At 36.6% G+C, this 20,000-nt stretch overlaps 1 protein-coding gene and 1 long non-coding RNA gene across 2 annotated transcripts; both read right to left on the reverse strand.

The window, feature by feature from the left end:
• Positions 1-5,673: 5,673 nt before the first annotated feature.
• Positions 5,674-14,231, reverse strand: LOC125031187. Its single transcript, XR_007115457.1, has 12 exons — positions 14,133-14,231; positions 13,205-13,274; positions 12,420-12,466; positions 11,674-11,770; positions 11,024-11,102; positions 10,254-10,320; positions 9,722-9,788; positions 9,263-9,329; positions 8,677-8,736; positions 8,014-8,084; positions 7,216-7,261; positions 5,674-5,992 (listed from the first exon to the last, which is right to left on the reverse strand). It is a non-coding gene; the product is annotated as an uncharacterized LOC125031187 (long non-coding RNA).
• Positions 14,232-14,920: 689 nt separating this feature from the next.
• Positions 14,921-16,045, reverse strand: LOC125031186 (40S ribosomal protein S14). The gene is made up of 3 exons (XM_047621788.1): positions 15,809-16,045; positions 15,316-15,468; positions 14,921-15,017 (listed from the first exon to the last, which is right to left on the reverse strand). Exons 1-3 carry the CDS (start codon positions 16,043-16,045, stop codon positions 14,952-14,954), a joined length of 456 nt encoding a protein of 151 aa, XP_047477744.1. The 3' UTR covers positions 14,921-14,951.
• Positions 16,046-20,000: the final 3,955 nt, after the last annotated feature.

Genomic DNA, 20,000 nt, shown 5'->3' on the forward strand with positions numbered 1-20,000 from the left:
ACAAACAGACAAAAAGATAGACAGGGATGATAAATAGACAGGTATAGAGAGAAATAGAGTACCAGAGACAGACAGACAATGTGAGAGAGAGAGAGTGGAGGATCTTGGCCCCCGCAAAATAATAATAATTAGGATGATAACGTGATTATGATAATAATACATAATGATAATCAGATTCACTGTTAATGATAATGATAATCAATAGCAATAATGATGATTAATTATAATGACAATTATAATTATTATCATGATAATCATGATTATTGTTATAATGACAATTATAGTGATCCTGGGACCCAATAACACGGGAAGAGGTTAAGTCAAGCCAACTGGAAATCACCATTATTATGATGTAATACCATCATTGGCTGATACTCATAATGCATTAAGAACTGCATGCAACGATACGATAAAGAAATACCAGAATGGTTCATTCCAGATCGTTCATTCTACCTAAAATTAATGAAACTGATAGGCTATAAAATTACAAACCAAAAAAACACCTTCCTACACGCTATGCTCTCTCTCTCTTTCCTCTCTCTCTCTCTCTCTCTCTCTCTCTCTCTCTCTCTCTCTCTCTCTCTCTCTCACTCTCACTCTCACTCTCACTCTCACTCTCACTCTCACTCTCACTCTCACTCTCACTCTCACTCTCACTCTCACTCTCACTCTCACTCTCACTCTCTCTTTCTCTTTCTCTTTCTCTCTCTCTCTCTCTCTCTCTCTCTCTCTCTCTCTCTCTCTCTCTCTCTCTCTCTCTTCCCCCTATTGAGAAATATGATATTGATTTCGGTCGTTTCAGAGCGCATCTATAAACAACTCAACCAGTGGAATATTAACAGAACAGAATGGTTGTGTAAGAAATTTACACGATGTAAATATCGGCTTCTTATTAACAAAGTGATAATTGAAGACTGGAAAAACACGGATGTAGTTTGGAGAAATTATAGAAAATCATACGATAATGTTCAAACAATTGGTTTATAAACGTTTTATCAATCTACACACATAACATAAATTTCAAGGCAATTGTTTCACACCTTTATTATTATTACGGTTGGCATTATTACCGTTAACATTAGAGCTCATTGCAAGTGAATATGGACGCAAGATAAACAGGAATAGTGTAACAATCTGTAATTAGTTTTGTAGAACTAATGTCATGCCATAGACGATGGTTAATAGCAAGGATTATTACAGACTGTAAAGCAATTATTTTGTGTTTTAAAAAGATATTCTAGATTACATAAATATTTTAAAAATCGTTCAGAAAAGGGTAAACCGATTAGCACAAGTTGGCATAGAACTGGATAAAGAATTTAAAAATTCAACGGAGCAGATTGAAAAAAGGCGGATATATATACATCGGCAAAGTTGAGAGGGACAGTTCATAAGACGATGTAAGTGGATTCCAAGAATAAATAATAGTTAAAACAAATAAATGAGAAATTATGAGAAAAGTACTGAAACGAAAATGGTAAAAATGAGTTAATGATTAGGATAAGTGGACAGAAGAAAGGAGTGATCTACATCGGGCCTCAGTCCCCGTTTCCTAAGCCCCCCACGAGCGTTGGACTGTGGTGGAATTTAATGGTAATACTGCGAGCTAAAAATGGTTCGATTCTTTAAGATTCTCAGCGTTTTCTTTGTTTTTGGTGTCATAGTCTGTCGCTTTTCAAAGCCGATGATATGGACATTCTTTTACATATAAAAAAAGGTTCCTCAGTCATCTGTAAATGTTCTGTAATCGGTTTTTTACAAAAAAAAATTGTTCCACCATTATTGTAGACCCAGTAGTACTTTTTTCAGAAAAATCTGCCAATATAATTCTAAAGAAAAGGCATAACAAACTGAAATCAAAGGACTAATGTTTGTAAATATAAACAGGTTACATAAATATTCACATCATTTTCTTCATCTCTTTCCAGACTTCGGTTTCTGAAAGGAGGATATTTCTGTGGGAACTGGTGCCCTTATCAAGTCAAATCACATCTGGGCATATTCTAATTTTGTTCCCAAAATAGATTATATATCTCATTTCTCGATTTTTTTTCCGCCAAATTATTTTCCCGAACCTTCAGCTTGTGCTAAGATATATTTTTTGATTGCAGATCACGTTCTCATCTTCCTTCTAATATTGCCATAAATCAATGTTAATATTACTATAATTATTTATATCAATAAGTGATAAATGGCTAATGATTAAAGGTTAAAGACAAAATAAATGTGCTAGACATCTAAGGTCATGTAGCACTATAGGATGGTACAGTACAGGGCACTGAAGGGCGGTTGAGTTAGTAGTTAGTTGCTATGCGTCAACTATCTACTTAACATTGAAAAAGTAAAAAATTGGCAAAAGGAGTTGATGAGTGAATGGGTTAAGGTAGGGTTAGGTAAGGGAGATTATATCAGGTGAAGGATATGTATGCGTCTGAGGAAGGAGAAAAGTTGTCAGAGTAGGAAGTGTGAGATTCTGTAAGAATGTCTAATAGGTTGGGAGGACGGTGAAGGGAGGATAGGTGGGGGAAAGCAGAGGTTCAGGCTGTGTCAGTGTGTGGACAGGACAACAGAATACGTGGAACTGCAAGAGGGACATTACATGGGGAGCATAGGGCGGATCAGAAATATGTTTTCTGATCGATAAGTGTAGACCAGACATAAAGGGAGTGTGAAGAGGAGACAAAATGGTAGTTGGGGATTGGCACAGGAGGATGTGTAAGAAAAGTCTCTTGGAGACCTATAGTTTAGTTGATCTATGAGTGATAACGGTTACAGTGCATGTTGGAGAATTTAAGGAACTAGGAGGTGAGGTAAGGAATAAGAGGGGGAAGGTGGTGTTTAATCAGGAGGGGAATCAGGTGGAGGATCAAGAAAAATCGGCCCCACTTGGCTGGGCTAAATAGAGTATTCAAGATATTTGTAGAGATAGGGGTGGTAGGACAGGGACGTATGGAAGATGGAGTAGTTTTGCGGGATGTAGTATTACGGAGAGGTGGACAAAAAGGCTGTAAAGTAGTAATATGGGAAGATGGGGTGATTGATGAAGAAGTTTGTGGGGGTAGAGGTGATGAAACTGAAATGTCTCCTGGAGCTTGAGCGTTGACTTGGGTGGATGATGTGTTAGTAGGTATGAGAAGGGGTTAGCAGTTGGTGTTCAGAGTCGTGGTCTAAGTAAAGCCTGGGGTCGGGTAACCGGGAGAGTGAAGGGGCAAGCCTCATTATCCCTAACAAGGGTATAACATCTTCATTATTGGCCATGGTAAGCCTAGAGTATGTTGGGGAGAGCAACAGTCCATCCCTCAGGGTCCCCCTTAAGGGATAAGGGCTAGACAACTGAAACGGGGGAATATCATGCCCATAGCTTCATCAGGTCGTTCAGGACTGGCACAAAGTCAGCCTTTCATCCTTTCAGCACGGCTCTCCCACCGTAGGATGTGGATGGTAGAAGGCGCTAGAGAGAGGACGGAAATGAAAAAGCAGGAGTGGAAAAAGACCGTGCAAAATTAGTTGAATCGAGGGCTGAGGCCTAAGGTATTGGGGTCCCAGTCCTCGCCTCCTAAGCCCCCCCACGATAACAATGGGCAAGGGACTGGGAGGGACGCACTATTTGTTTGTTTATTGAAAATTTCATGCCGCATCAATGTCTGAGTGAATGGCGTATTCAAAATATAGTGATAGTGTGAGGATTGGGTGTAAAGCCCCCATGTAAGTAAGTGCTAAATGACATCAAAGGTCATATGGTGTAAGGTAGAGTAACGGAAAAGGTTAAGGAGTAGTTAATGATTAGGGTAAAGTTTTAGGTTGAATAGTACAGGTTAAACAGTTAAACAGAACGGTGAAAAGGATAGAGAGAGGAAACCGATGAGCCATAGTATAAGGTTATTAGAAGGGAGTAGGGAGCACTATGATAAAAGTATTGTGGCGAAAACAGCAAAAAATAGTTTCATGCTTAGGCAAGTGGACAGAACAATGGGATGAAGAAATGGGAAAAGGAAAGGAGAAAAGACCATGCAAAAATTGTTGATGGCTGAGGACCAAGGTAGGGGTGATCCCTTACATTGGCCTCAGTCCTAAGCCGCCCCCCACCCACACCACACACACACAAACAACAACTACGAGCAAGGGATTGGGGGGTCTGATAGCAATAACAAACGCAATGATGGTTAGGCCTTTAGGAATCATACCGAATAATATAGTAATTAGAGTATTCTATATCAGCATTAGGGTAGTATTTAATCAATTTACTGAACATTTTCTGCCATCATCATCTAAGGTCATTAGCAGCGTATTCAAAATATAGCAAAAGAGAGGGCTAAAGCGAAGTCCTCACATAAGGAAGTTATTTGTGTCACAAGGCGAGGTTTATGGATTCCCAGAGTGGTCAACGTTCAAAAACAAACGTGCCAGATGACGGTCACCACAGCTCACCCACAGATAACATCTACCTACTGACTACAATTCTCACAATGGCACAGAGAATTCTTGCTCAGGGTAGAATAATTATCATCAACTGGGTCCCAAGCCACATCGGCATCAGAGGGAACGAGCTTGCTGACAGACTAGCCGTCGGTGGCAAGGGTATGCCCCCATATCCCATGACGATAAAACCGAGCCGGAAATTACTTAAGGAGAAGAGTGCCTTGGTCGGTCGTACCTTCCTACGGCAGCTCCACAGAGGAAACGAGAACCTCCCCCTCAGGCCAGCTGGTACTCAGACGCCACAGGCTATGAACCACTGTCACTCTCTGAAGTAATCAACAGAGGTACCGAAGTCATTCTTCACAGAATGCGCCTAGGTTACTACTGTGCATGGCAGATTATCACAACAATCGGATGCGATGAAAGGTTCTGCATGCACTGCGGCGAGCCGAACGCCACACTAGTCCACTACTTAGAAAATTGTGACCATACACAATTCCTGAGACAGGGACCGCCCACAACAGCCGCCGTGCTGGTAAAGAGGCTGTGTGATATGCTTACACCATGGCGGCAGGAGCGCCTGCTGGCAATCCCGCCGCCACGGTAAGCATCGAGTGCCGACTAAATGAGACAGCCGTAAAAAGCTGACACAGGCCGGGCCATATTTAGAAGGCCCGGGCGAAGCTAGAACTTCGCAATTCATAAAGAAGATGACGGTCACACAGCATTGAGACACAGTATTGTGGTAGAAAGTATAAAATTGTGTTAACGATTAGGATAAGTGGACAGAGGGGATGAAAGGGAAAGGAAAGGGGGAGAAGAAAAGAATGCAAAATATGTTGGGCCAAGATCCAAAATAGGGGTGAACTTTACATTGGGCCTCAGTCTTCATCTCCTAAGCCCCCCCCCCCATAACGAGCAAGGGGTTTGGGGGGGGGGGGGTAAGGACAGTAATTACCATAATCGCCAGATTACCTTTGTACTACTTGGTCAAATTATTCTGGTCTTCGATGTTAGCACCTTGATTTTTAATGTCCTATGATTTCAATTAGCAGGTATTAATAATTTGCGAATACAAGGTTATATACAGACTAATAGATGAAAATATTTGTATTGTGCACGCATTTGTATATGTATATATTCAGGTACTTGTATACTGCACTCAGCAATTGTATCTCGCAAAGAATCTTATTAAATCAAGTTTTGGACATTCAAATTATATGAATAAGGTTAACTGAAAGGAAAGAAAATCTATTTTTATTAAAAGTACTTTATTAAAAAATACAATACACGTAATAGTAAACCCTACAGTCACAAACTAGATTTGTTAAAAACGAGACAACAGTTTCAAAATCCACCTTCAGGTCTGACCTGAAGATGGAATCCAGGATTTCAAAACGATTCTCCTTTTTAATAAATCTAGTTTGTATATTGTGGGTTTTTCTATCAAAGTATCAACACAGTAGAGGGTTTTACCATTCACAATATATGTATCATTATTAAATCCATTTTGTGGCTGTGCTTGCGAAGTCCAAGCAATTCTGAACCATAAACAAGGGAGGCTGGACTGGATCTGAAAGAGTAATATAACTTGTCAAATACTGAAGACTATACTAATATTATTCATTTTTTCCCCAATTCTCTATTGCACTCATAAGACAAGTTAGAAATTACTTTTCTTCTTGTGATAAAAATATACAAGTTCAGAAGAGTCTTTCTATGATAGTGCACACAAAAAAGTTTAAATATGTTGAAACTTTCCTTTTCTACAGCAACATTAGGTACCCCAAAATAAACAAGTGGAGAAACACCGAAGTATCAAATCAACATCCATAAACCACATAAATACAGGATACATTATTTATAAGCATCTAATTTTGCATATTCCTAGTAACATCTAGTGCTTTTGAGAAAGTTTATGAATTCAAAATAAGGTTTCATGGTAGGTCATTAACATCCATTTTAAGTATAAAATATTTAAACACCTTGGAAATAACACACATGGTTTGAAAGTGTTATGCATACCAAAGAAATTATATTTTCCTAGCATCTGCAAATAAACTTTGTACTAACACCAAACTTTTATTCACATCTTGGTACCTACATCATATCGCATCACCCAAAACAGTCCCATCATGCCTCAACCTATGCCTTCATCTAAAAAATAAGTTAAGAGCAAGACCTTCCTTGTTCTTCATGCCAAGTTCTTAGTGCAGCTCACTCTGGTCAAAGCTTACCTTTTCCTACCATAACTGTTTTCATGATCTAAATGTCAGAACATATTACTCCAAATAAACAACAAATGTTCACTTGGATAGGAACCTTCATTTTATCTACCATCACATTAATTATGCCAACACAAAGGAACTGCTAATGGCAACTGAACGATGGTGCTGAGTACTTAGATAAACGACAGCATTTAGCTATCAACTACACTTATCAACCAAAAGTTAAGTAATTCAGTAATAAAGCATATAATACAAGGCAAAGTTTTGTAGGTTATTCACAGATTATATCTTAAATGTTCTTGTATGATGTAATATTAATACTATCATTACAGTAACATTTACATTATAGAGTAAATAAGTGCACAACTGTTTAGTGCAAACAATATACATCTTGTTCAACTGTGCATGGCTACCTAATATATATCCACTGCAAGTGGAATAATGAGTACTATTTTACCAAGGAATGGTCCAGACTGTGCCAAGAGGTATAAAATATTTCTTTGGTTGCAGTTGTTGCACTATCACTTAAAACAGAGATATGATAATTTAAATATAGGTGAAGACGTACCTAATTTCCACTCCGATGGCACAGACCCTTCTGCAACACATCATATCTGAAAGAGAAACAAAGACAAATGTTAAATACAGTTCAAGTTCTTATCAGTGTCCAATTTTTTTCCAAAATTCAAATCTTGTCTGAAAACAACCTCCAAAAAAACTATGGAATTTATCTGGATTGCAGGTTTCAATTTTTTCTACCATCGACTGTTACGCCAAGCCAAGCAAGTTGAGAAGGACGTCTTTGAATGATGGTACAATCATCCGAGTTGCAATATTCACAATTTGAAATTCAAACACAGAAAAGAAACTAACATGGATAAAATAAAGGCATGTATATAGCAGCTTAATCCAAAAAATATATTGATATAGTTTCAAATTATTTTACTTCCTAACACAAGAGAATTAGAATAAAGCATGAAAGACAAAACTTGGACAAATCAAGTTTTATGGATTAGAATGTGTTGATACTTTATAAGAAAGGTTTCTGAAGCACCTGCTCTCTGGCAATTATTGAATTCCCTTTTGAAACTAATCAAGCCACTCCAACTATACCTACAACATGAAATACATTATAATATGTAGACAAAGAAATTGTATTTTTTTTTTGTTCTTTTAACAAATGTTTTATAGCAACTCCTTTCACTCAAGAGGAGACCCTCCTTGTATCTATTACTGAATGTCACACTAAACCATGCCAAGAAAGCCAAGATGAAAACTGGGACCAAAAAACTGTCCACTATTCAGTTTTAAATTTGTATCCCATAATCAAATAAATCACAAATAAAGAAAAATCCTATTCATTTACCTTTCCATAAAGCCATCCAGTTGTCCTGCAGGTATCTTGAGCTTCACATTCCTACTTCTGCAAAATAATTCCTGGAAAGGAGAAATTCATTTAGGAACAAGACGCATATTTTTCTTTCTATCTTTATTTCAAGAAAACTTCTTTTTTAACTGTCCGAAAATCTTAGTTTGAATAAACCAGTCCAGCTTATTCAGGTGGATATTTTCCATTTTTCTACCATCCATTAGTAAACCAAGCCAAGCAAGTTGAGAAAGGTGTATTGAAATGATGGTACAAGAGCAGTACCGCCAGAAAGAAAAAGAAAAAAAAAAATAAATAAATAAATAATATTTGGGCTGCACTGTACAGAAAGTCATTTGATCTGCTAAGAGATATCTGTTTTTCCTTAATGAAGGCAGAAAGAACTACTCTACAAATAATATACCAAAAGCATATCCAAGTCAAAAGCTTGAGAGAACAAGCAAAGATCATAAATTCATTATAAAACCAAGCATATTCATTATTTGAATAAAATTAAATGTTTGAGAAGGGTAATCTTCCTTTTATTTAACCATTGATTCCAACTCAAACTTGAGAAAGATATGGTTCCGATATGTTCTAATAATCAATGTATATTCATATCACATCTAATAAGTATCATAATGGTTGGAAAAGTAAACTTACCTAATTCAGAAAAGGTTATCACAGGTATCTTGGCTTCATGTATTTTCAGCCAAACTGTTTCTGGAAAAAGGGAGAAATTAATCAGATTTTTTTTCTTTTAACCACACTTTACCAGTACATTGTCTTCCAACTGTCCGAAAATCTTAGTTTGAATAAACCAGTCCAGCTTATTCAGGTGGATATTTTCCATTTTTCTACCATCCATTAGTAAACCAACCCAAGCAAGTTGAGAAAGGCATTTTGAAATGATGGTGCCAGAAAAAAATATAAACAAAAATAAATATAAACAAATAACCAATCAGAATGCCCTGTACAGCAAGCCATTTGATCTACTAAGATATTTCTCTCTTTTTCCTTAATGAAGGCAGAAAGGAGTAATCTATAATTTATACTAAAAACATGTTTAAGTTAAGAGAGAATTATAAAACAGATCATAAATTTAGAACTACTACAATATCATTTGAATAAAATCAAGTGTATGATAAAGATAGGGTTTGGAAAATTTATACTAGTCAATATACATTCATTTCACATCTAATAAATTTTATAATCATTTATATCATAATACTTGGGAAAATAAACTTACCTAATTCAGTAAATGCGAGTGGTTATCCCAGGTATTTTGGCTTTATGTATTTTCAGCCAAACCATTTCTGGAAAAAAGGAGAAATTAATCAGATTTGTTTTTCTTTTAACCACACTTCACCAGTACATTGTCTTCCAACTGTCCGAAAATCTTAGTTTGAATAAACCAGTCCAGCTTATTCAGGTGGATATTTTCCATTTTTCTACCATCCATTAGTAAACCAAGCCAAGCAAGTTGAGAAAGGCATTTTGAAATGATGGTGCCAGAAAAAATATAAATAAACAAAAAAAAATATAAACAAATAACCAATTGGGCTGCACTGTACAACAAGCCATTTGATCTACTAAGATATTTTTCTCTTTTTCCTTAATGAAGGCAGAAAGGAGTACTCTATAATTTATACTAAAAACATAAATTTTATAATCATGTATATCATAATACTTGGGAAAATAAACTTACCTAATTCAGTAAAGGCGAGTGGTTATCCCAGGTATTTTGGCTTTATGTATTTTCAGCCAAACCATTTCTGGAAAAAAGGAGAAATTAATCAGATTTGTTTTTCTTTTAAGCACACTTCACCAGTACATTGTCTTTCAACTGTCCGAAAATCTTAGTTTGAATAAGCCAGTCCAGCTTATTCAGGTGGATATTTTCCATTTTTCTACCATCCATTAGTAAACCAAACCCAAGCAAGTTGAGAAAGGCATTTTGAAATGATGGTGCCAGAAAAATTATAAATAAAGAAACATGAATATACATATCTAATTCAAAAGAGAATCATAAAACAGATCATAAATCTAGTACTATATCATCATTATTTGAATAAATTCAGGTATATGATACAGGAGATCTTACTATCAAACCCCTAATTGTTACCCCAACCCAAGAAAGATAGGATTCGGAAAATTTTCTACTAGTCAGTATACATTCATTTCACATCTAATAAATTTTATAATCATGTATATCATAATACTTGGAAAAATAAACTTACCTAATTCAGTAAAGGTCATCGGTTATCACAGGTATCTTGGCTTCATGTATTTTCAGCCAAACCATTTCTGGAAAAAAGGAGAAATTAATCAGATTTGTTTTTCTTTTAACCACACTTCACCATTACATTCTTTCAACTGTCCGAAAATCTTAGTTTGAATAAACCAGTCCAGCTTATTCAGGTGGATATTTTCCATTTTTCTACCATCCATCATTTTGCCAAGCCAAGCAAGTTGAGAAAGGCATCTTGAAACAATGGTACAAGAGCAATGCTGCCAGTAAAAAAAAAAAAAATCCTCGGGCACTGCATAACAAACCCCTTGAGTTGAGGATTATTCTATTTTCTATTCTATTTTCCCTTCTGCTGTCAATTCTGATTCCTGTACAGTCAGCCCACTATTAAGAACCCTTTCAACAAAGCTGATTACTATGGCCTTGATTATTTATAAGAAATGGTGCACACAGTTTACAAAATTTCAACTCCAAATCCACACATCCTCCAGCTTGTCTGTCCCCCAGTAACAAAGTTATTCTTTCTCCCCTCCAATTTCCACTGTATTTTGGTTACCAGTACTTAATGATGTTGACTTGACCCAGCAAAAACTACAAATCTTATTATCATATATAATCATAGACAAGATGACTTAGCTGGTTAAGAATATTTGAGAATTACAGTCATGTTACTCTAACACTAAAGAGATTTGGCATGACTGAGGACAAGACTACACTACAATATTGTTAATTACTTAAACATTTAATTTGACAACTTACTTTTTTAATGCAATCTTTTCACTGAAGTTCCCGGGTACCACAGGCATCTGATCTTCAGGTTTCTTCAACCAAGCCATTTCTGGAAAAAAGGAGAATTTAATTGTTAATTCTTTTTATTTCCCTTTCTTTTACCAGACTTCACCAATTTCATTCAACTGTCCGAAAATCTTAGTTTGAATAAACCAGTCAAGTTCATTCAGGTGGATATTTTCCATTTTTCTACCATCCATAATCATGTCACGCCAAGCAAGTTGAGAAAGGCGTATTTGAAATGATGGTACAAGAGCAAGACCGCAAGCTACTTGGTCTGCTAATAGTACTCAAGTTCGTTCTTCCTAGAAACATCCATGCTGAATTAGAGTATTTTAAATGGTATTATAATAGCATAATGTTAAAAAAAAAAAAAAAAAAGAGATGAAATAAAAAAAACTATAAATCCATTTAGAACTATTACAGTTTGGCAGATCTCTTACTTTTCTGTAAGTAAAACTAGGAGGGTTCACTCTACTGTTCTTTTATCTAGCATTAATTATATTAAACCAAAAAGCCAAGAGAAAATACATTAACTCAAGTGTTAAAAATTTCTCTACCTAACAATAAACATTAGTATTACATCTAATAAATCTATAACATATAGGGAAATAACTTACCTTTTAAATATAACCTGTTCATGAAGGTGACCAGTTTCCATTGGTGTCTGAATTTCCTTTCTTCTTTCTTTTTCTTTCTTTCTTCAGTCACAGAGCTCTGAAAAAGGGGGAATCTAATCAGAAAACCTTTCCTCTCAATCACATCTCAAAAACTACAATTTACTTCAACTGTCCGAAAATCTTAGTTTGAATAAACCAGTCTAAGTTTATTCAAGTGGATATTTTCCATTTCTCTACCATCCATCATTATGCCAAGCCAAGTAATCTGAGAAAGGCATCTACGAATAGAGATGATGGTACAAAATCAATACTACCTACAAATATTTGATCAATTTTAATATACTTTGCCAGCTTAATGATCTCCTAAAAGTGCTTGATAATTTTATTTTCTGCTTTGATTATGAATCCAAGTAGAAGCATGCTAAATAATTAAATTAAAAGGGGATATCTTCAAATTTTGGACTATTTTTAATACAGCCACATATATGTAGCCAGCTTGATTCACAGGCTTTTTTTTTTTTTTTTTATAGACTACTATTCCCCCACTATAGATTTGAAAAGGGATGCATAAATGTAGTAGTAGGTATAAACATTTTTCATAACTGATAAACCCTTCCTGATTCCAAATCACTTAATCTATGCTGCTTTGACGAGGACTAGCTTACGGCTCTTCCATTCAACCCTACCACCAATGAAAAATCAATAAATAATATCCAAGAATAAAACTGGCTGTAAAGAAACTGTACCTGAATTCCATTCTGATAAGCATGAACTTTCCTGCCAGGCTTCACATCTGAAAGATAAATTGAAAAACATTTTAAGTACACTTGAAATAACCATATCAATCTTATATAACCATCTAAAAAAAAATTACTATGTCTGAAAACAACTTCCAAAAAAACTATGGAATTTATCTGGATTGCAGGTTTCAACTTTTTCTACCATCGACTGTTACGCCAAGCCAAGCAAGTTGAGAAGGACGTCTTTGAATGATGGTACAAATGTTGGGTTGCAACATTAAAGAAAATTCAACTACACACAACAGCAGTATCAGGAGTAATACTATGGAGGTCTGCATGTGTAAATGTTCTATTGCCATATGACAATTAAGATTCAAATATAAAATAAAAAGGGTACGGATATGAAGGGTAAAACTATGAGGAATGTAACAGTCTGGCCAAGCCAATGCATAAATGTACATTTCCCAGTTATTCAACAAATCTTAAGAATTACTTGGAGTTTACTTTCTTATGCACTTTACTTTTTCATACAAAAAATAAGAATAAAATCATGAACACACAACTACACTTCAATATCAAGAACTGTACTATTTCAAAAGATATTGTCTATCTAAAATTTTGCAAATGGACAATTTACATATGAAGTTACAAGTCTATACACAATATGGTCAGACTGAACTGGTCTTGACAAATAAACTGCACTGAACCTGGTCTCTCGTTACCTTTTCTACCAGTCAGTATACAGGTGCATTATGTGTAACATAACCAAAGTATTTAGAGAAATAACTTACTTTTCCTATAGCAGTAACCAGTTAGGTTGAGGCATCCCAGCTGTCATGCATTTCTTCTGCTACACCATTTCTGGAAAGAAGGGACTCTAATCAAACAAACAAAAACAAAAATCTTAAATCACATTTAGCAGTGGTTTCTTTCAACTGTCCGAAAATTTTAGTTTGAATAAACTAGTCAAGCTTATTCAAGTGGATATCTTCCATCTTTCTACCATCCATCATTATGCCAAGCCAAGCCAGTTGAGAAAGGCATCTTGAAATGATGGCACAAGAGCAAAAATTCTATCAATTCCAGAAGCACCAAGACAGCCATTTGATCTGCTAATAGTGCTTGGCAATTTTTTTTGCTTTCATTCTGAATCCCAGCTTCTATACTTGGTTTAATCCTCCTGATATAACCGCAAGAAACACTTCAACAATAGATACATGTTAATATTTACATAAACACAAAAGTGAAACTAATTAACCTGAAAATATAATGAAACTCTTCATGAACCATGGTAACCTTTACCCTTGAAAAGCCAGTCAAGTCATTCCCCTATTCATTAACTTGGGATTTGCTCCCTTAAACACAGTAGTTCTGAATTTAGTCAGGATTTTGGCATGGTCTGTGCACCTACACCAGCTCTGGCACTCCTGACACTAACCCATTCCCATCTCAAGTAGTACGCCCGGCCTTGTCTCTTATTATCTTGTGTATAAAATGAGTCTAGCTATACTCCTATAAAGTTATACACAAATACATAAAAATAATCACAGTCCTGTAGGACACATGAACATCATAAAAGGGGTACAAGAACTCATGAGGAAATGTACAAATTAACTAATCCCCTTTTGCCTTAGCACATCTAGACTGTTGTACATAATAAATAATCATTATGAGACATTTCAATCAATCATGCATTAGCAACAAGTACCAAATTATTACCTGGGTAATGAAAACGGTCAATGAAGATGTCAGACAAATCTGGTCATGCAGCCAAAGCTTTCTTCTAATGTGACCAGCATCTCTGAGCACACCCTGTAACATGACTTTTTTAAATTTCAATTCTTGGACTAAAGTACACTACAAAATTTAATAGATTGATATAGCAGTCACTCAAAAGTACAAAATACTAATCTAACTGGTTTCCAGGAGAGGCTGGGGTTTGTTACATTCCCTTGAATCTTGAAGGCCTTTTGCCACACCTCCAAAGAAACAGCCTAGAAAATACTGTAGTTCACTATCTACACCCAATGCTCCTAGTAATTCCATCTTTAGGTATATATTTCAAACTATATCATTCTTATCACGGACAAAAAATATGGATACTTACTCGTTTTCCTTTGGTAAAAAATTGTCATATGCTGGCTTGCATCTGATATTAAATATAAATCTTTAAATACACAATTCAATTAAAAAAAAAAAATCTTTTCTACTGACAACACTTGAGCCATTAACTGCACAATGTTTCAGGTGGGAAAGAAAGGCTTACATAAATAATAAATTTTGTATTTTGACAATGATTCAACATCAACTCTTCTGATGGCCTTCAAACAAAAGAAAAATTCTTTGCCACTCTTCCAGATTACATCAAGCTATTTACTCATCATAATATCCTACCAGAAATTAGTCTACAAAACTTTCAATATCAAATTCTACAAAGTTCCACAAAATCTCTTATTCATTGCAGAAATGTTTAAAAATCTCAAAATGGGAGGGAAAAAAAAATCGAATTAAACTATAATATTTATTACAGCTGACCATTTACAGACGCCTACCACGGCGACCACCCTTCCTGCGTGTGCTGTCAGAGGGAACTGGTGTGACATCCTGAAAAAAAATGGTAATATGAACATGTTCATATTATTTCTTTTAACAAGTCTTACTTCACGACTAATCCTCTTTTCAAATATAAATTATTACAGTTTTTGCCATGCCTTTTTTATTTCTGTTTTATTTAACCCTTAAGGACTAAGTAAGCTTTCCTTTGCCACATTCCTTTGATAAATTATTCTTATTTTACTCTTTCATCTAAAGCTAATAGGACCTCAAATTCTTCATGTTAGGCAATGGAGTTCAGACATATTAAATATCATAAATCTTCAAAACCATATACACAGCTACTTACTTCAATGCGGCCAATCTTCATGCCAGAACGGGCAAGGGCACGGAGGGCCGACTGGCCACCTGGGCCTGGAGTCTTGGTCTTGTTGCCTCCAGTGGCTCGGATCTTTACATGCAGAGCATTGATTCCCAGCGACTTGCACTTCTCGGAAACGTCCTGGAAGTATTCCACCATGATTTGTTTGCTTGCTTTCACTCTTTAAACTTGACCTCATAAATAATCCTTCGCAATAACTTCCATAAAAGCCTATCCACAAGATGTGCACTGTATAGAGTAAGGAATTACAAGGAAAAACTAGAACATTCGAGTCAGATGTGCAAACAACCATGGAAGTCTTGGGAATGATTTGACTAGTGGGTTGATGAACAATTCACTTTTATATTACAAGGAACATCCATTTCTTTTCTGATCTATTCAAAGTATAATCCTGTACCAAATTCCCAGTATTAGTACAATTCTCCAAATGAGAATATCATTTATGATTTGGAATACTTACTTGGGCAGCCAACATAGCAGCGTAGGGGGAGGACTCATCACGATCAGCCTTCACCTTCTGACCACCAGTGATACGGACGATGGTTTCACGGCCAGAGAGATCAGTTACATGCACGAAGGTGTCATTGTAACTGGCATAGATGTGGCAGACTGCAAACACATTCTCTCCTTCCCTGACTTGAGGTCCCAGGGAGACGTGGACCTCTTCCTTTTGAACTTTTCCTTTACGGGGAGCCATTGCTTACCTGTAAAATTCAATGTATTTTTTCTTTTTTCTTTTTCTGCCAAGTACTTTCTACTATAAGCAGGTATATAGATTTAGTGCTACATTTAAATGTCATTTTTTAATTGGCAAGTATTACAAGGGATCTCCCTCCCCCCCAAAAAAATTAACTTGGGTTGGAAACCAATGTAGTTTATTTAATTATCTTTAGTGTACCAATTATCTTAGAAACTAAGTCAAAGTATAAAAATTCAATAAGGCTCTACTGGAAGAAGCCTTATTTTCCCATCTATGACATACTGCAAATAGTTATGTAATGATTTTGAAGGATTGGTAATAAGTAATAGCAACCACCAAAAACCCATAGCCTAGCTAGCCATTATGGTGGTCTCAAAATGGACAACTGATAACCTACAAGTACTATTATTTTTATAAAAAAAACTAAAAGGTTAAAAGATCAAAATAGCCCTCTTTGGCAGTGGTTACTTCAGGAAAGATTAAGAGAAAAGTATGAGGACTGCAGCAACAAAGCAAGCCACATATTGTAACACCAGTCTAAAAAATCTAAAGCATGTAGCTATAATTTTCAGCTACATTTCAATTGCCAAGCTATGCCCCCATTTTCTCTTATTCCACATTGGTTTTACATAAAGCATGCAAACAAGAACTATGAAGTTTAAAAGGGGATTTGAAATATGAACATTTTGTGGTAAAATAATAGGCAGGAATTTGATCCTGAGCAAAGAAACTGTTCTCCCTAAAGCCAACACTCCTCCAGTCATGGCTTATGGACATTACGTATCACCAATCTTTCACTGATGGATATAATGCAGAAGCCCCTTTCTAAATACCCACCTAGTCTAAGCCAAGGAGAGAACACTATATGCAAGAGTTTATGTTCAAATGATCTATAACCCACACACCCATGAGGGTGGCCACTTAAGCAAGCCTAATCCCCTGATTTTGGGCTATGTGCAGTAAGTGAAGCGTCCAGGCCCTATGAGTTAGTTGTGGATAAACTTCCTGGAAATATCTTCATTTTACAAGAACCAACTCCTAAATTGCCTTGTATAGTCACCACAGTGCCTGCACAGCAATTTTTGCAAACGGTTTTCCAAATTTCTGAGGTTATTCTGTCTACACAAATAATCTTATATATTGTGTGAAATATATTCCTCTGATTTTCACAGTCTGTGCAGCCAATATGTAAGTATACCATTTCATTATTCAGGACTTCACACAGACCCTTCAAGGTAGGTTGGAAGGTACTTGTTTGATAAACCATTTACAGTATAGCACTGCCTATATGGGATTCATATCCAATGTAACAATTGTTATTCATTCTTTCAATTATCTACATTGTACTATGCATGAATGTGTCATTTTCCATTGAAAATGATATAAATGAAAGTACTGGTAAATGTTTACAGAGTGATGGCACCCTCCTACACTGAGTCCCTATTACTCCAACTACTCCTTGGAAATCCACAAAAATCACTATGTGAACCAAAATCCTTTCTAAACCAGGCGCTTCTACCCCAAACCCCGTCCAATCACCAAATTTCCCCCATTGGAGATTCTGCACCCAGCCTCCACCCAATTGCTGTGGACTTGGACTACTCTCATCAAGGCATTTGTTGCAACCTATATTCTTTATCTTTAATTATCTCTTTGCCTACACAGATTAATTTAGGTCTTACTGAATGTAGCTCTTCTCTCCAATTACTACAGTGCCATTAGTTTGTACACCAAACCACTAAATGTTAATTTACTTCCTTAATACCAACTTGTGATAGTAGTACCATGGATGAAAAGTATTTTTGGTAATTCTGTTAATCAAAGGCCAAATTCTATATTTGACAACATGTGAGAAACCTACTATACCAGAGATTATTTGGGGTAATTGTTAACAAAGTGACTGCACCCCTCCAGCACCAGATAACTCTTGCCAAGAACAATGGGAATCCACAAACCAAAGACTTTCCAAACCCAGGTGCTTCATCAACCCTAGACCTCCAACCAATTTGTATTTAACTTTTCCCATCTTTTGCCACAGACTTCATATATCAGCGAATGTAGTTTAATCTCCTATGAATGACTTTTGCATTACATTATGTATCCATATACCATTAATTATATACATTACCCTGGCCCTAACAGACTATTTTCTTCAATCCTGATACTCTTTGCCTGCGCAGATTATTGCACATATCAAAGAGTTCTTTCTTCCATTTGTGACAAGTGTCCTTAGATTTTCCAAAACTTAGTGCAGTCAGTATGCATATTTGAAAATAAGGAACCAGTCCAAGCTCTGTTCTACAGAAATATACAATCTCATCTCTACGTCACAAAATTTGTTCAACAATTTAAGTCACCCTAATACCCCCCCCCCCCCCTCCAAACACTGTCTTCTCCTTGGTTCACAAATGATTTGGTGCCAATAGATTCCTTTCAATCTCAACAAATATACATATAGGAATAATGCTGCAGAACCCCAACTCCTAAACCCATACATCCTTGGTCCTGAGAGCAGGGGAGGGCATCAAAGGTAACAGGGAAATTTTGGGATAAAATAATAACACAATCAGTCCCTTTCCCCGATCGGAAAACCAGAATCCTCCTCGCATTCACGGCAGGATAGAGCGTTGGACACGGCACCATGTGCTTTCAATGCTCGCATATCCTGCAGTGAATACCTGGAGGATTTAGTTTTCCTGGGTGGGGTTTGGGGAAAGGCAGCTCTAGAGGAGGGGATCACAGGGGGAGACCCTTACTTTAGACAAAACAAGGCCCGAATTCTTCACATTTTACCCCTCAATTTCCCTGGTACCTTGGATGCACTCCCCAGCTATCAGGACCAAGATTTTTGCCAAAGGTAGGGCTTCCTAGGCATAATTCCAATATATTTGAATAGTATATTCAATACCAATATCACAATTGGCTATGCAAAGGTTTTCTGATAAATTTCCATCATAAATACTGGTACAGCTGTTGCAGCCTCATGAAAAAAATCTCTGATGCATAACACCTGCTCAAACTACAGTCCATGGCACCTTCACACAGCCAGGGTTCTTAACGTCACCATTTTCTGTAGGTTCTGTTAGTGCTAATAAAGAGAGGACCCCCACCCCCCCCTGAACTGGGGAATAGATAGAAGGCAGAAAAGGTTAAGTTTTGATTTTTGAATTACCACGGTACCCTGGTTATGGGACTTCATCTCTTTATAGTGCGTCGTTCTCAGTGCCGACTTACAGAAAATGAGACATTAGGAACTCTGTTGTGGACTTAGTCCCTGAGCGGTGATATGCAGCAAATAGGTTCATCAATCTGCGGTAAATATGAGACTGGAGCAAATGCACTTGTGTCACTTGCTACAATTTCTTAATGCTTTCTACGATGCCAATGTCCATTTCCCAAACTCTCACTCAGCATTGCTCTCGGTATCATTAACCTAGAACCCTATTACTTTACTTATGATTCAATGTACTCCAATACAATTTCGGTCTTCTACTTCAGTTTTTTTGGGGGTTTTTTTTGGACACTCGACCACTTCAATACACCTGCAGTGCAGCCCTAAGAGACAGCAGGTAAACATTACCACAATCAAAAGTGGCAGAAAATGGCCAAAAACCCACCGAAACACGGTTCTGATCTGCTTTCCTTCGCGGGGACTCGTGGAAATACTCACCCGAGGCCCCGAGAAATTAATACTAGCACGTGTTACTTAGACAACATCTTAACTTCCGTCAGCAAACCGAACTGCATGAGAATACGAAGTCCACATCACCGATATAAATATATATTTTTTTTTATACTTTCTCGTACTTCAATGTTACCGGTGTTGGGTCTGGGGAACACACTCGCTCGACCAAGCGCTTAGATCAGGCACAGACACGTGTAAACTCAGAAAGAATGTCACAATCGTCATATTGTAAGTGCGGGGATGGTTGCTTTCAAGGTTCCTGCCGAC

The sequence above is a fragment of the Penaeus chinensis genome, chromosome 12 (assembly GCF_019202785.1).
Source record: "Penaeus chinensis breed Huanghai No. 1 chromosome 12, ASM1920278v2, whole genome shotgun sequence".
NCBI lineage: Eukaryota > Metazoa > Arthropoda > Malacostraca > Decapoda > Penaeidae > Penaeus > Penaeus chinensis.

Bases quoted from the DNA above. Each gene is read 5' to 3' on its own strand.
- LOC125031186 (XM_047621788.1), bottom strand. From the start codon at position 16,045: ATGGCTCCCCGTAAAGGAAAAGTTCAAAAGGAAGAGGTCCACGTCTCC. The intron at 15,469-15,808 runs GTAAGTATTCCA...GAATACTTCCAG, and splicing joins CTGCTATGTTGGCTGCCCAA to GACGTTTCCGAGAAGTGCAA. The intron at 15,018-15,315 runs GTAAGTAGCTGT...ATTTTTTTTCAG, and splicing joins TGAAGATTGGCCGCATTGAA to GATGTCACACCAGTTCCCTC.